At 34.6% G+C, this 15,099-nt stretch overlaps 3 protein-coding genes across 6 annotated transcripts in view; 2 read left to right on the top strand and 1 right to left on the bottom strand.

The window, feature by feature from the left end:
* LOC145734131 (trace amine-associated receptor 8c) overlaps positions 1-12,509 on the top strand; it is a 39,867-nt gene extending 27,358 nt beyond the window's left edge. The window contains exons 6-8 of one of the 2 annotated variants that reach the window (XM_081987289.1): positions 2,741-3,040; positions 10,716-10,967; positions 11,269-12,509. In XM_081987289.1, the coding sequence (XP_081843415.1) occupies positions 2,741-3,040; positions 10,716-10,967; positions 11,269-11,529 (813 nt within the window). In that variant the 3' untranslated portion in view covers positions 11,530-12,509. The remainder of the gene's footprint in view (positions 1-2,740; positions 3,041-10,715; positions 10,968-11,268) is intronic. The other variant, XM_081987290.1, reaches the window with a different exon arrangement.
* Positions 3,436-9,347, top strand: LOC145734132 (uncharacterized). 3 transcript variants are annotated; one of them, XR_014179349.1, is made up of 7 exons: positions 3,436-3,849; positions 3,898-4,480; positions 4,531-4,627; positions 7,064-7,153; positions 7,233-7,948; positions 8,009-8,816; positions 8,874-9,347. XR_014179349.1 is itself a non-coding variant. In XM_081987291.1 (5 exons), the coding sequence occupies exons 1-5, from the start codon at positions 3,669-3,671 to the stop codon at positions 7,437-7,439; spliced, it is 1,158 nt and encodes a 385-aa protein (XP_081843417.1). In that variant the 5' UTR covers positions 3,436-3,668; the 3' UTR covers positions 7,440-9,347. The 3 variants fall into 3 exon arrangements, 1 of the variants encoding a protein (XP_081843417.1); XR_014179348.1 differs by having other exon boundaries at positions 8,009-9,347; XM_081987291.1 differs by having other exon boundaries at positions 7,233-9,347.
* A 376-nt stretch (positions 12,510-12,885) lies between the features above and the next one.
* On the bottom strand, positions 12,886-15,084 carry LOC145733642 (glucose dehydrogenase [FAD, quinone]-like). Its single transcript, XM_081986560.1, has 7 exons — positions 14,851-15,084; positions 14,585-14,797; positions 14,265-14,533; positions 13,780-14,216; positions 13,541-13,726; positions 13,195-13,486; positions 12,886-13,136 (listed from the first exon to the last, which is right to left on the bottom strand). Exons 1-7 carry the CDS (start codon positions 15,026-15,028, stop codon positions 12,918-12,920), a joined length of 1,794 nt encoding a protein of 597 aa, XP_081842686.1. The 5' UTR covers positions 15,029-15,084; the 3' UTR covers positions 12,886-12,917.
* Between the last annotated feature and the right edge of the window lie 15 nt (positions 15,085-15,099).

Raw genomic sequence — 15,099 nt, 5'->3', positions numbered from 1 at the left:
AAGACCGTCAGAGTCCAAATAGCCTGTAAAACCAACTTGGAGGCCGAAAATGACTGTTTTAAGCACATTTTTGGAATCTTCATTAAATTTCCTATCCAATAACCTTAAAAACCACTACAAAACTTGGTACAGTCAGGAAGAAATGCAGTGTCAAAGTTTTAACTGACAGAAACACAGTTTGAAAAGAAAAGACCGTCAGAGTCCAAATCGCCTGTAAAACCCACTTGGAGTCCGAAAATGACTGTTTTAAGGACATTTTTGGAATCCTCATTAAATTTCCTATCCAATAACCTAAAAAACCACTACAAAATTTAGTACAGTCAGGGACAAATGCCGTGTCAAAATTTTAACTGACAGAAAAACAGTTTGAAAAGACTGTCAGAGTCCAAATAGCCTGTAAAACCAACTTGGAGGCCGAAAATGACTGTTTTAAGCACATTTTTGGAATCTTCATTAAATTTCCTATTCAATAACCTGAAAAACCACTACAAAATTTGGTACAGTCAGGAAGAAATGCAGTGTCAAAGTTTTAGCTGACAGAAACACAGTTTGAAAAGACAGTCAGAGTCCAAATAGCCTGTAAAACCAACTTGGAGGCCGAAAATGACTGTTTTAAGCACATTTTTGGAATCTTCATTAAATTTCCTATTCAATAACCTGAAAAAACACTACAAAATTTGGTACAGTCAGGAAGAAATGCAGTGTCAAAGTTTTAGCTGACAGAAACACAGTTTGAAAAGACAGTCAGAGTCCAAATAGCCTGTAAAACCCACTTGCAGTGAGAAAATGACTGTTTTAAGCACATTTTTGGAATCCTCATTAAATTTCCTATCCAATAACCTAAAAAACCACTACAAAATTTGGTACAGTCAGGGAGAAATGCCGTGTCAAAATTTTAACTGGCAGAAACACAGTTTGAAAAGACAGTCAGAGTCCAAATAGCCTGTAAAACCAACTTGGAGTACAAAAATGATTGTTTTAAGCACATTTTTGGAATTCTCATTAAATTTCCTATTCAATAACCTGAAAAAACACTACAAAATTTGGTACAGTCGGGGAGAAATCCATTGATTTTCACAAAGTACACTGTCCCTAGTCTTGAGAATGTAATTTCAAGCTTCTTCACTATTAAATTGACTTTTACACTCATCGGTGGAAAAAATCGGAGCACTTCTAAGAAATTCGGACCGTTTTTAGTACTCCAAGACTAAAAAATCGAGTTTAAGACTATTTATAATAATAAAAGTCAACTTTCAGGATCTTCAGTCATAAAAGTAAGAAAATGTGTCACTAAATGCTACGATATCAATCTTGAAAACTAATTTTTGTCATTTCTATCCTTAAAAGTCAACTTTTAGCCGATTTTTTGTGGTAAAAAATGAGTTGTTTAGTTTTACACTACCTATAGTCTAAAAAATGCAACGCCAGTATTAGTATAAAAATCCTATTTTTAGTGACAAAAATTAACCTGTAAACCTCCCAGGTGACCAGATTTGAATCTTTTTAAACCATTTTATAGTAAAAAATACAATAACCCAGGTAGACAGTGGTAAATGCTTCAGACTGGTAAAAAACTCATTAAGAAGATATACAGGGTGAATTTATTATTATGCAAGCTGAAATTTGTTTGTTGCTGCAATTCATTCTTTGTTCTAACCGTGCCTAGAATTAGTTTTACAAATTTGGAGGACTGTATCTTCATAGGAAGCATTTTCTCTTTTACACACAAAAAATATGCCAAAATTTTGTGGTTAACAAAAATGTGTTTTAATCGAAATGCCTCTAAATAAAATTGTGTTCAACCTACTACGATCTAAACCCCCTTTTTCCGGTCTGATGAAACTGTAAATAAAGCTTTTGACAAATATATGAAATTTATCCGTTTTCAGACGAAACTAGGATGTTTATAAAACTCTGCCGGCGACATTTTCTATGATAAATGGCCCTCTAATCGATTTCAGACCACTGATGAAAGCCACTAAAAGAACAGCGCAGATTACCATAACTTGTTTTAAATTTTCGGCTGACCTATTTGGTGGGGTATTTTTTATAACATATTAAAAACGACCGTAGAATGTAAGCACAGATAAAATATAAAAATTTTGAACGGGCCAAACGCTGCGGGTACAGACAGATAACGTTCTTAATGGGCCATATGTTAACGTGGTTAGCGATAGAGTAAAAGTCCATTTATAAAACAATGTTGTGGATGGTACTTGTCGTTTTTCCAAAGCTGCTTACTAAATTTTACGGTGAATTTTTACGGTTTATTAAGCGAACCAAATCCAGACTGTCCCCTGTTTAATCGATTATCTAATCGCCATCCATCAAACATTGTCAACGACATGTCGTAGCGTTTGAGAAAAACATAAGATATTTCCTCTACCAAATTATTTTACGTCGTTAACCTAATTTCCTGAAAGTCGATACTGATTGATTACACTTAGTAGAGTTAAAAGGAGCCGATGAGATTGTCGCGATTGTAGTGCATAATATCGGAAAATTCCAACGTCAACTCATATAATAAGTTGAAGGGTAATTCAACTTTAATTAAGAATTATGTTGTATGTTTTTTATTAAAGGTAAACATTACTTTTGTTCAAACCTACTAAGTAAAACATATCACGTACGAAATAGAGCTTCCCTCTTTTGCCACACACATTACATGATCTGACTATAAGGGAACCTTTCAGGAAATGTCCTCTACGTTTTTCCAAGACTACATTAGTTTCTTTTTCAGGCTTGGTTTATCATAATCATCAGCATAACCTGGGTGGGTTCGATGGCCTTATTCAGTGTTTTGGTGATCAAACACGGTGGATTCTATTTCAATTCGACTGGAATGCACGCCTGCGAACCGTTTTATCCTAAAGCCTCTCTAAGAATCCTGGCAGCTTGCGGATTTTACTTTCCAACCACGATGATCCTAATGTACTGTTATGGGTCGGCGTTCGATGTAAATAAATTAGGATTTAAGAAACCGATTGGATGTAGCGCTGTTACTTCCAGCGACATCCAACAGACCAGTAGTATAGAAAAGGTAAGCAGTTCTTGTAAGGTAAAACAGATTTAGAGGAGTAGAATTAGAACGCTTTTGTGCTGCCTTTCTGGAGCAAAATAAAAAGCAATTCTTATAAGATAAAACAGATTTACGGGAGTAATTAGAATTAGACATTCCAGTTCGAATTCTAACTGCTGCATTATCGTTTTTGGCTACTGGATACGGTTGGATTTTCCAAACCAATAGCCTGGAAATAGATATGCTAGTGTCCTTTATTCCTAATTTTTTTGCTTTTGCATTATTTACCAACAATTGAATTTTCTTAAAATGCAAAACAGTTCAGTTCACAGGTGACTGGGGTAATAAGTAATAAAATATTTTAATAACAAAGCGACCAGGAAAAGGAGTTTTCTAACATATTTTTTTTTAGGTACAATAGAAGTTAGTAATTTCGACGATAAATAAAACAGCAAACTGCACTTAAGCATTACCTCAATCTACCCTACACGCAACCTTGCGGCTTAAACACCCCCCCATGAGACAATCCACCATTAAAACAGTAATTTACGAAACGATTTCAAGAAAATTAGAATGCCGTTTACTGGTATAAATCTACATAGAAACTAAACAGTTTTTATTCTGGGTAACTGGAGCTTGCCAGACAAAAATGGATGACAAACAGACCATAATTTCTGGAAGTGTGACCTTTAAAGCGTTAATACTGGCTAGGGTTCTGCCAGATCGTGGCAGAGACTCTCTGGCTTATCATTTGAGTGTAAAAGTAATTTTTACTTTGGTTTGGTTGTTGGTGGCTTCAGATGGGTTCTATATTTATTCTAGAATTAACGGTGAGTGTTTTTTTAGTGTTGTGAAGTACTTAACTTACATTTTTCCAGACAAATACGGTTTTGAGGTTGTTGAATTTGGACTGGTGTGCATTGTGTCGTTAAGTGGCGTAATGTGGATTACAATGTTTTGCACCAAAAATCGACACGTACTTATTTCTCTAGTGCAAGGCTTATCCGATTTCACTGGATTTCCCCCAAATTTTGACAAATCCATGCAACAACTCAATTTTTACTCAAAAATCCATTTGTGTTATTTAACTGGGGGTTCGTTAATGTACTTTGTCCTGTTCGCGCCATTGCACAAGCGCAACTGTGACGAACTGAAACGAGAAAAAAACCTAACCGAAACATGTTCGCTGTTGTTGCCCTTAAACGCGCCCTTTGTCGAATATCAGAGTTTTGGAAAGTTCCCAACGTTACAATTACTGAACATAATCATATTTCTTTCCCTAATGTACATGTATATGTGCGCCGGGACGATTGTCTGGCTGAACGTGGAATTGGTGGAGCATATTCGGATCCGAATTCGCCATTTAAAGCATATGATTTTAAGGGCGTTAAAGTCAAATGATAAACAGTTTCGTCGCGAAAAATTTAGGAAAGCCGTGAGATATCATGAGTATATTTGCTCGTAAGTTACACGGAGGGGGAAGGTGGAATAGTAACAAATTTTTGTTTAAGGATGAGTCGTTTGGCTGATGAGTTCTTTGGGACAGAACTTTTTCTGCATGTTGTGCTCACTGGGGCAATTCTTGGGATTTCTGCTTACTTGATTGGTGTAAGGTTTTCTTTTTGTATACAGGGTGGTCCAGTTTTAAGTGTCAATAATTCACCATTTGATAGCTAATCAAAAAATAAGTTGACTTGTATTATGTCATTTTTCTGAAAAACGTTTCCTAAGGAAGATACAGTCCTCCAGTTATAGTTTAAAACTGAACATTCAAGACTTGTGAAAGTCCAAATTTGTACTGAATAGTCTAAAAACTTTTTTACTACTAGGAATGGTCTTATGATTCGCTTTCTCAGACTGCCATCCTGGTTGAGTGTCTGAAACTGGCACTCAAGAACTAAAAAAAGTCCGGAAATCAAGACAAAGATTGTATTGTGCATGAAACTCATTTTTTACCACTGAAAATAGTATAAAAGTTGACTTTTAATGCTAGAACAGACCTTACTAGGACTAAAGAGAGTCCAAAAGTATATTTTCAAGACTTTAATTGGTGTACAACTCAATTTTCTGGCCTGGACAACAAGTCTAGAAGTAAATTAAATTTTCGGACTATTTTATTTCGAAAAATTAGTTCTCAAGACTATTATTGTAGCATTTGGTACCAAAATTTTTTACTTTTATTACTGAAGAAACTTGACTTTTGGAAATAGTTTTAAACTCGATTTTTCAGTCTTAAAAAGCACTAAAAACAGTCTGAATTTCTTAGAGGTGCTACAATTTATTGCACCTATGAGTGTAGAAGTCAATTTAATAGTGAAGAAGCTTAAAATAACATTTTCAAGATTATGGTCAGTGGACAAACTGGCTTTTAGGCCTGATAAGTCAAAAACTTTGTAAAGATAGTCTTGAAGCTCGATTTGAGGCACTGAAAACAGCCTTAAAACACTAAAAACAGTCTAGTTTATTAAGAAATACCCGAATTTTTAGCACTGAGGTGTCTAAAAGTCGATTTATTAGTGACAAAGCTTGGAATGCTATTTTAAGTCTATGAAGAATGTAAAAATTGTTTTTTAAGTTTGCTATGTCAATAACTTGGTGAAGATAGTCTTGAAACTGGATTTTCCAAGCTGAAAGCAGTTTTGAAGCACTAAAAATAGTCCAGAATTCGAAGAAAATGAAAAGCAAAGTAAAAAGCACGAAAAGTTCGTTTTCAAGACAATTTTCATGAATCTAATGTTAATGTCCTGCATCTAAGACTATTTTCAAGACTAAAATATTAAAATTTGTCTTCAAATTATGAAAACTTACTTCAAATGCAAATTTTAAGCTTCTGATGTCACTTTTCATTAGTTCAGTCACATTTTGGGGTTCAAGTCAATTTTTAAGGTTTAAATGTATGCATTTGTAGTAACAAATTCTTGAAAAAGTAGTTTTTATGTCTACAAGTCAATTTTTAGTATTAAAGTCTCTCGATTTGCATGAAAACTGGTTACAAACACAACTTTTAAGCTTCTGAAATTTTTATCTTTTTTAATTCAATTTTCAAAACTAAAGTCTTTTAGTTTGTCTAGAAACTATGAAAACTGGCTACAATAATATTTTTTAAACTTCTTAAGTGAATTTTCCGTTTCCAAGACAATTTTTAAGTTGGGTTAGGTTAGGTTAGGTAACAAAAAACCGATTTTTTAAACAGAAATTTGAAGGACTGTATTTTCCTTAGGAAGCACTTTTCAGGAAAACGACATTAATTTTTAACCACCATTTACCAACCCAATTTTTAATTGGCTATGGATTGGTGAATTATTGACATTTAAAACTGGACCACCCTGTATAATTAACGAACTTAGTTTTGGTAACATTTCAAATGGAAAGAAGTTGTCATTTTGGCCTAAATTGGTACAATTTGACTACATTGCCAACACATTTCGAACCAAATTGATACGATTTCAGTTTGGACAAATTTACACTAAATTGGTAGTATTTCTCAGTCACACCAAAACTTACTGACATACAAGAAATTTGACATTCTGTAAAGAAGACATTTTTTAGTTATATTGACAAAGATCTGGAATACATCAAAACCTTTAAAAAAGATGTCAGGTAACTTTTTGAAATTACAGAAATTACACTCACAGTGATTTTGAGATACTAATAGGACAAGATGAAGAATTTCTTGAAAATTTCTAAAGAAAATTCAATAGGATTTTAGAGACTTGTAAAGAGCTGGAGCACTTGAAAGTGAACTCTTTAAAATGACTTGAAATGATACATTTTTTGTGGAAATAATGATATGTATAACAAAACTAGTGCAACAATCTTCTCAAAAGCACTTTTTATCTTGGGAGTTAGAGCACAACATCTGTCAATTTTCAATATTATGTATCACCTCAGCAGTATTGGATTAAATCAGTTTCTTTTGGTTTTCTTGCAATTTAAATTATCCTAAACAAACAACATGATGATTAAGCAAAACTTTTGATGTTAAATGAACGAATAAAACAATCCTCTATTCTTCTAAATTCATTTTTTACGTTACTATATCAGGACGGCAGCCTGGAAACGGTAATGATTTTTGTTGGATGGTTGAATGCGATTATAATGGGAAGTGTTGCGGGCCAACGGTTGATTAATGAGGTAAAAGTTTACTAATAAACGGAATACACTGTCTTTTGCACCGGAACGATGAAAAGACCTTAATAACTTCCTGTTGCAGAGCTTGGGCATATCCGACATTATTTACGAGGTAGACTGGTACAACTTTGAAACGGCTTTGAAGAAAGACATATTGTTTTTTCTGTTACGCAGCAAGAAACCTATGTTTATTAGGGCTGGGAATGTGGTGATTAATAACGCCCTTATAATACAGATATTACGGACTGCATACTCTTATGTCACCTTTTTAAGCAGCATCAATAAGTAATAAACAAGCATAGTTTAGTGAAATTGTCTATGTTTTGCCAACTCACTAACTTTTCCGCGTACTTTAACATGCAAACTCCTTAATAGCAAGGATTAAGCAAGTGAAGCAAGTAAGCAAGTGCTAGTCTAGTTTAAGCAAATCATTAAGCAAACTTATGCTCTACGAAAGCGTGGGTTTTGGAATCAGTTTCAGCCTCGACACCCACTTTGTGCCAGATTGCTATTTCCGCTTGTGGCGGGCATCTTTTAAATGGTTGTTTCCATCTCTAATTGAGCGGTTGTTAGACACGGGAATCCTCTGTCATAACATGTTTTAGGAAAGAAACAGTTTCGAAATTTCAAGTTTGAATTAAGCAACTAGGACGAACACTATCCAAAACTTTTCTTGTTTAAAGTTTGGGGGAAGTTGCAGGTTAGGAGCGACTTAATCAGGAAACACTTGTTCAATATTCCAGTCAGCTGCTTTATGTTTCAGTCTGGTCTGGACATTCTGTTAGTTAACTAGAATTGGTAATTTTTACACATTTTCTACAATCATCTTTATAAAGATTTGATGATTCTTCTTTACAGCACAATTTGTATTCAAAGTCAACACATTACGTGTGTATAAGCAAACTGAAATAAATCCATTCAGGAAAAACGACAAAAATACGGAAACCTTCCAGTGCTTGATATTTGCATTTTGTCTTATCAGCGCAATAGGACGGGAAAAGGGCAGCCATATTGGCAATGCAAAGAAATTCATCTGGTTTAGGGTTGAAAACAACGGGTAAATAAAACCCAGAAAAGGGATATTTGCGCTGCTATCCCAGAGTTACTTGCCTTAATTTTCAGGGAGTGAGATTGTTATCTGTTCCTCAATCACCTGTAATTTAGTTTTGTTGAGGTTATACTCGTAATTTTTAATTGAGTTTTCTAGAGGAATTTTATTAAAAAATCCCATAAAATGTACTTAATTAAATTTACTTTAAGTATGTTTTAGAACTTTAAGCCAATAATTGTTCTATAAACTTTATCAAGGAGTTTCTCTACTCAAAGTGAAAGCTCTGCTTTTAGGTATTTTAATTTAGCAAAAACGTTAATTCAGAATTAGCTAAACATAATATTGCAGAAACTTTACTTTGTTCGATCACATTCCCAATTATCTAATGGTTACAGTAATTAGAAAATTCCGAGGCTAACGATGACTAGGCACAAATTGAACTAATTTGTGGGTTGCCTTGGAAGTCCAGAGACGGGCAGATGGAAAATAATTAGGTTTGTAGGCTTCAAAACATCAGTTGTACAAAAAGAGTGTCCACTCTATCCATACAGACCTAAAACTAATTCAATTCAGCGTCATTTAGTACGAACTTGAGAGTTCCCTTCCATCGATTTGGTAGGAAATGGAGTGAAAGTTATTTTATATATGCTTGGGATGTCATGTTTATTTTAGTTGGGTAACGAATTCGTATAAAAATCAGTTCCCGCTGACGAAATCTCTTGCCGAATATACAAACAGAATGATGCGCTCCGGGAATTTTAAAACGTATAATTTTGTGTTGTATGATGGGACTTTGTTTCCTCATTTTTTACTTTATTTGTTGCTTAATTGCTGTTTTTAATTGTTTAATTTGCTTTTACTTTAACAATACATATGTCAAAAAAATCTATAATCTGTGTCGGAGCCAGCAAATTATTGTTTAAAAAGAATAGATCGTTGTTTGTGGCAGCTATCAGTTCATTTTTCATACGGTAGGCGGCGCGTCGATTAGTTGACGGCGTGTGTATCGCGTGCAAAAGGTGGGAGTGAGGTTAAGAAAAGAGGAGAGTTGTTGTTGATATAACCAAAGAAAGGGGATGTAACACGTTTTGGGGTTTTCCCAGTATTTTAAGGACTCTTGTTATTAAACCAGTGTTCTTTTTGAAACGGGTTGTTTTATTGTGCCCACTCATCAAAGACCGGACAGTGATTACCAGGATCACCTTTACGTACGTGGCTTCAGGAAGCGGTGTTTTCTTGAGATTTATGAAACCTCTGGCAATTTAAAACAGTTATGGGAAGGTTTAAGACACTCTTAGTCCTATGGCACTTTTTAGAAGATTCTCAGTAGCATTTAGAGGTTTCTGACACTTTCAAAATTGTTCTAGAAGCTTCTGACACTTTTAAGAAGGTTCTCAGTAGCATTTAGATGTTTCTGACATTTTCAAAATTGTTCTAGAAACCTCTAGCATTTTAAAACAGTTATGTATTCCTAAGTTTTGCAGTTTAATGTTTTATTTTGGCGTTGTTTCTGTTGTCACTATGTCCTATCAACTTATTTACTGCAATGTTTGCCATAAAAGAAAGGTATTTTATCAAAATCACAATTGTTACGACTTTACTGAAAATCTTTCTTCCTACACTCTATTTTCTATTGTAACCAGAAAGTTAATTCTCTATTAGAGCTAATTCACTTTATTACAAGTGCAAGAAATAGTTTTATGTATACATTCCAATTAAAACACTAAAAACGATTTCCCTATTTGCTCTTTGCTCCGAATTTCATTGCCCAGGATGTTCCGGCTCTAACGAGAAAATAAAACCGGAAAGCTTAAGTGCACATTATAGCATCAGGTGCGAAACTTTGCCATAAATTCTTTTTAGTTACTAGCTACGACGATTTTTGCTGAATTTTAGGTCAGTAAATCATTGCGACAAACTGTATTATCCTCTCCAGCTTATCCGAAAACCATTTCTTGCTCGAGGCAGTCACAAAAATCATAGCCTACAGGAACTTTTTAGGGCACTAATTTTTTCAACGTCATAAAAGCAAATTGCCTGGAGAACGTTTAATTTTAACGCCGGGAATTTGATTTAAACCCAAAAGCAAAAGAAAATAGCCGTGGATGCGTTTAAATTTATGATTTCTTTCTAATTTGTTTCCAGCATTCCATCCTGACGAAACTGATATTTTGTTAACTTTACCCATACGTTAGTTTGCTAAATGTTGAAATTTACTGTATTTCAAAAGTATTCAAAGCATTATTTTTAAATTCTGGAAAGCTACTCACCCAACTGTATTTAATTTAAAATTCAATATGCATTTTCTCATAAACATAAAAGAAGCTTCTCTAAGATTTTCTGACCTAGCTTACTTCAGCTCTCCTGAAGCAAAATGCAACCTCAATAACTTTGCCTTAATTCCACTATTATGAACAGAATAAGCCAGCAGCATTGTCATTCAGTTCAGACGTTGTTTTTGGCGAAAAATCAACATAGTTTTCTGTGAGATCAAGTGATTTTATTTTGTTTCAGCTTATAGACCAAGAAAGGAAACTTAGTCTGGTTTGTTCGAGAACAATGGCAGCCATGTCTCTAGGATTTATAGTGCTAGTCACCCCCTGGACAATCCAGGAAGTAGTGGCGGCCTGTACGGGATCCAGAGCACCGCCTGCTTTCGATTTTATCGCCACCTGGATGGCTTTAAGCAATAGTTTTTGGTATCCTTTCATTTACTGGACGCTCAATAACCATTTCAGGCGGATATGTAAGGAAATATTCAGCGGGGTAAATAAATTAATAATTGTAACTAGAGACCTAGAAACGTATAGTTAACTAAGTTTCATTTTGCCTGCAAAATTAAATCCCATATTATCCTAGTGTGCTAGTTTCCAGTTCTAAAGGTGATTCTATTCCAAACCTAAAATTAAGGTAGTAATGGAGAGTGTTGTTTTTAGACGTTGATATAATCCACTTGCTACTATTAGTCTTTATTAGAGTGGTATTGAGTGTGGTCTGCAAAGTTTAAAGCGCTGGAGCTTATCTGAACTGTCATGAAATTTATATGAAACTATTATTTCGCTTCTAGGTATTTTGCCGGGGTATTCACGAGAAAAAGAAGCAACAATTCGAGCATTTTTGCAATACATCGCCTTCGTCCAATTTTATGGGTCACACGCCCGACTGTGATCTGGAAGGCCTGTCCGAAAAATATTGGGGCGAAATTCTGGAAAGGACGGTTTCGTCCAGTTCCCTGCCTGGACCGCATCAAAACCAATCGGGAACGAAACTGGACTGTAACGGTGGAATCGAAATGAACGTGTTAAATAATTCCTTATCGGATTTATGAAAGTTGGATAAGACCACGCAAACTTTTGATTTAGGTGGCGAAAGTATGGGCAGTTCCGCTGAAACTGCCATCGTCACCAAATAGCGTGGTCAAACGTTTTGTTACATTTAGTGGTTATTAAGGAAGTAAAATTGCTCAAACCTTAAACTAAGTTAATAACCCTATACTTTAACGAATTAGTACAAATTTCAAATATCAAGAACACTTTTAAAACCAGCTTAACATTATAAACAGGTTCGGTAAAGCGGTAAAACCCACTCACAGTAAGGGATGCATAATTCCTCAACATCTGTGTAAATGCCTGACTAAATCCAAGATTTAGAACAAGAGCGGTAAAATTTAATGAAGTTGAGACTGAAAATGTCAGGGCTGTTGTATTTAGTTTAATTCAACGTAAGCATCACAAATTATGAAATTTCAACACACAAGCAGACCAAAGTTCATCAACCTGTATGTTTATGGTGTTAAATCAGCAAAAAGCTAGAAAACATGTTTTGTTGCTTCCTATTACGTCAAAATGACCAATTTACTAGAAAGACATCTTCCTTATTAGCCACTACCTTAAAAAGACCTCTTTTGACAATCTTAATAACCCAAATCTTATTCTGCAACAGGTTTTGGTTTGTATAAAATGGATTTTTTTCTTAACATTCTGAACTAAACAAAATTTCATGGCAGAATAAACATAAAAGAGGTTATAATGTTGTACTTTTTAAAAAGGATTCAAAGTACTCTCAAATGAGATGCTCTCAATTATTAATAGTCGTTAGGTAAATGCACGAATGTAAAAATCGAAAGCAACAAATTAAAGCCACAATTTTGTACACGTGTATAACTTTTTCTTGTATTAGTTAGCGATTAATAGACGACGTTTAGCTACCTTAAATTGTTAATTGTTGTAAATACGGGTTATTGTAATACTTTCTTAAGACAGCATTAATGTGTTATTGTAATATTAATAAATAATTTCTACGTTAAAATGTTTGTTATTGTCTAGAAAGAACGTTTCTATCCAAGAACAGCTCAACTAGTCAACAGAGCTGGATTACTTAGAAGCTTAGTACCAAAATCTACTTGAAGTAAAGTAGTTTTGCTACTTTATGTAGTTAGTTACTTGAACGTTGATTGAATGAATTGAGTTTTTATTCTACATAAGTAAATTTAAAAGTATTAAAATTATTTGCACTTTCTTGAAAAGTACTTGTTTAGTGGTAAAAGTAATTTTAGAATTAGTAGCCATTCTTGTGGTGCCACTTTTCTATCCAAAAACAGCAATTCAACTGGTGAAATGTCCTAATTGAACTTATGGTTATGCAATACTATTTATATTGGATTTTTTTAAGAAGAAAAACTACATTTAAGAACAAGTAATTTAATCATAATTCGTCTCAATTTTTCAACAGAGGAAGATATTCTGATTTAATAATATCTGCAGCTTTCTCAGCCACCATAACAACAGCTGCATTATTAGGCCCAGACACTAAAGAAGGAAATACTCCAGTATCGACCACACGAAGATTGTCAATGCCGTGAACCTTCAATTGTGAATTAACCACAGAATTTGAGGAATTAGTACCCATTCTTGTGGTGCCACTTGCGTGGTATGCCTGCAAAAACGCTTTTACTTAACCTACACTCTAAAATAAGAGTTGTTAATTAACTTACAGGTATAGCCAACTGTTTAAAGCTGCAAAACCACCATTCTTTAGACAATCGTGTAAACTTGTTGTCACACTCAGAAATTTCATTTAATGTGACTGTAAGTCCCAGTGTCCTAAAGGCTGCTGTAGAATTGAACTTAAGGACGGGTTCCAAGCCTTTGTAGAGCATCTCCAAGTCGGTTTCATCGGAAAATATGTTAGAATTTAATAGAGGGTAGTCTTTAATATCTTTTGATGCCAGAGTGACTTTTCCTATTGAGTTGGGGTGTAGCAGAACAAACACAGCCAAACACGACCTGCGTTATCAAAGAAATCAAACTTTACCAAACCTAATAGAGTTAAATACGTACTGTAATGTGAAGGTATAATTATCATCAACTTGATAGGGTTGAATGAAAATGTGCTGGATTTCTGGTATAGTATCATTGTCGTAGTCCGAAAAACTAACCACTCCATTACCCATTAAAGGTCCTTTATCTTCAGTCCACAGTTTAAGAGACTCGTTTAAGGTTTGCTCCAACAGTATTTTCTCAGACCTGTAATTTCAAAGGTGTTATTTAAAAGAATTAAATATAAAAGATAAACATACGAGTAAGTAACATAGCTGAAAGCAACTTGGTCTTGTAAGTTCTGGCCTACAGGTAGATCAGCAACTAATTCAATTCCAAGTCTTTCTAATTCTTCTGCAGGACCAATTCCGGACAACATTAACAGCTGAGGAGAATTTATAGCTCCTGCTGACACTATGACGTTTTTGGTTGCCTTGATTCGATATGGTCGACCATCCATAATAACCTCCACTCCAACAGCTTTCCGGTTCTTTATCACAATTTTAGTGACCAAAGTGTTTTGAAATATAACCAAGTTTCTACGATCTTGAGCAGGATTAATGAATGAGTGGTAAGTGTCTGATCGAATATTTTTAGAGATGTAGCTTTGTTTGCGCCCGTAGCCTAGTTGACTTTTACCATTGTAGTCCACTTCGTTGAAACCCAATTCTGCAAACCCTTGAAGAAGAGTTTCCGTCTGAAAGTTAAAGATATAAATATGTTTTTTAATTGTTTACCTACTTACCAAGGAAGGAAGATCCTCAGGAACATTATTTCCTTGGGGACCGTCAAATCCATGATATTCATTGTCCAGAGGTTGAATTTTTGGATTAGCAGCCTCTGATTTTGTAAAGTAGGGTAAAACTTTGTCATATGACCAGCTAGAATCGTTGGTAATTTCCGCCCAATTATCAAAATCTTTCGGGCTTCCTCTTACGTAGAAACCGTCGTTCAAAATACTGCTTCCTCCCAGACCTTTGCCTCTCGGATAAGAGCATTTTTGGTCATGATAACCTAGAATTACTACGTGACCAAATGCGAGAGGAATTAACTGAGAACAAGTACCTAAACAACCGTTGGACTGCGATGTAGTAGTAAAACCCCAATCGTAATCGGACTTAATAAAGTAGGAACCCAGACCTATAACGGCAGATAAATCAGGGTTCTCATCTCCAGCTTCAATTAGCAAAACCGAAAATGATTCTTCTGATAGACGATTAGCCAAAACCCCACCTGCAGTGCCTGCTCCAACTATTATAAAGTCGACACTTACACCAACTAAAACAAAAAATTCATTAAAAATCACCATCATTTTCACTAATCCAACTTACGTGTTACAATAGGTTTTGTTTGAAAATAACGGTCGTTGTTGGTTGGGGGGCTGTGATTTTCAGCTTCTTCTATAATTTTTTTAGCTTGTTTCACTAAATTGTTTATATCGTCAGATTGTGCTCTAATTGCAGTAAAATAAAATAAAAGAAAAATCACAACTTTGATTAATTTCGACATTGTTGTAGGTGTTTACACTGACAAAATTTGCAATTGACTGAATTGAAAGCTTAGTTAAAAACTATTGATAA

This window comes from Ips typographus, linkage group LG9 (assembly GCF_016097725.1).
Source record: "Ips typographus isolate SLU linkage group LG9, UJ_Ityp_2.0, whole genome shotgun sequence".
In the NCBI taxonomy this organism is placed as follows: Eukaryota; Metazoa; Arthropoda; class Insecta; order Coleoptera; family Curculionidae; genus Ips; species Ips typographus.
The sequence above is the reverse complement of the archived record's forward strand: the minus strand, read 5'-3'. Positions and strand labels throughout refer to the sequence as shown.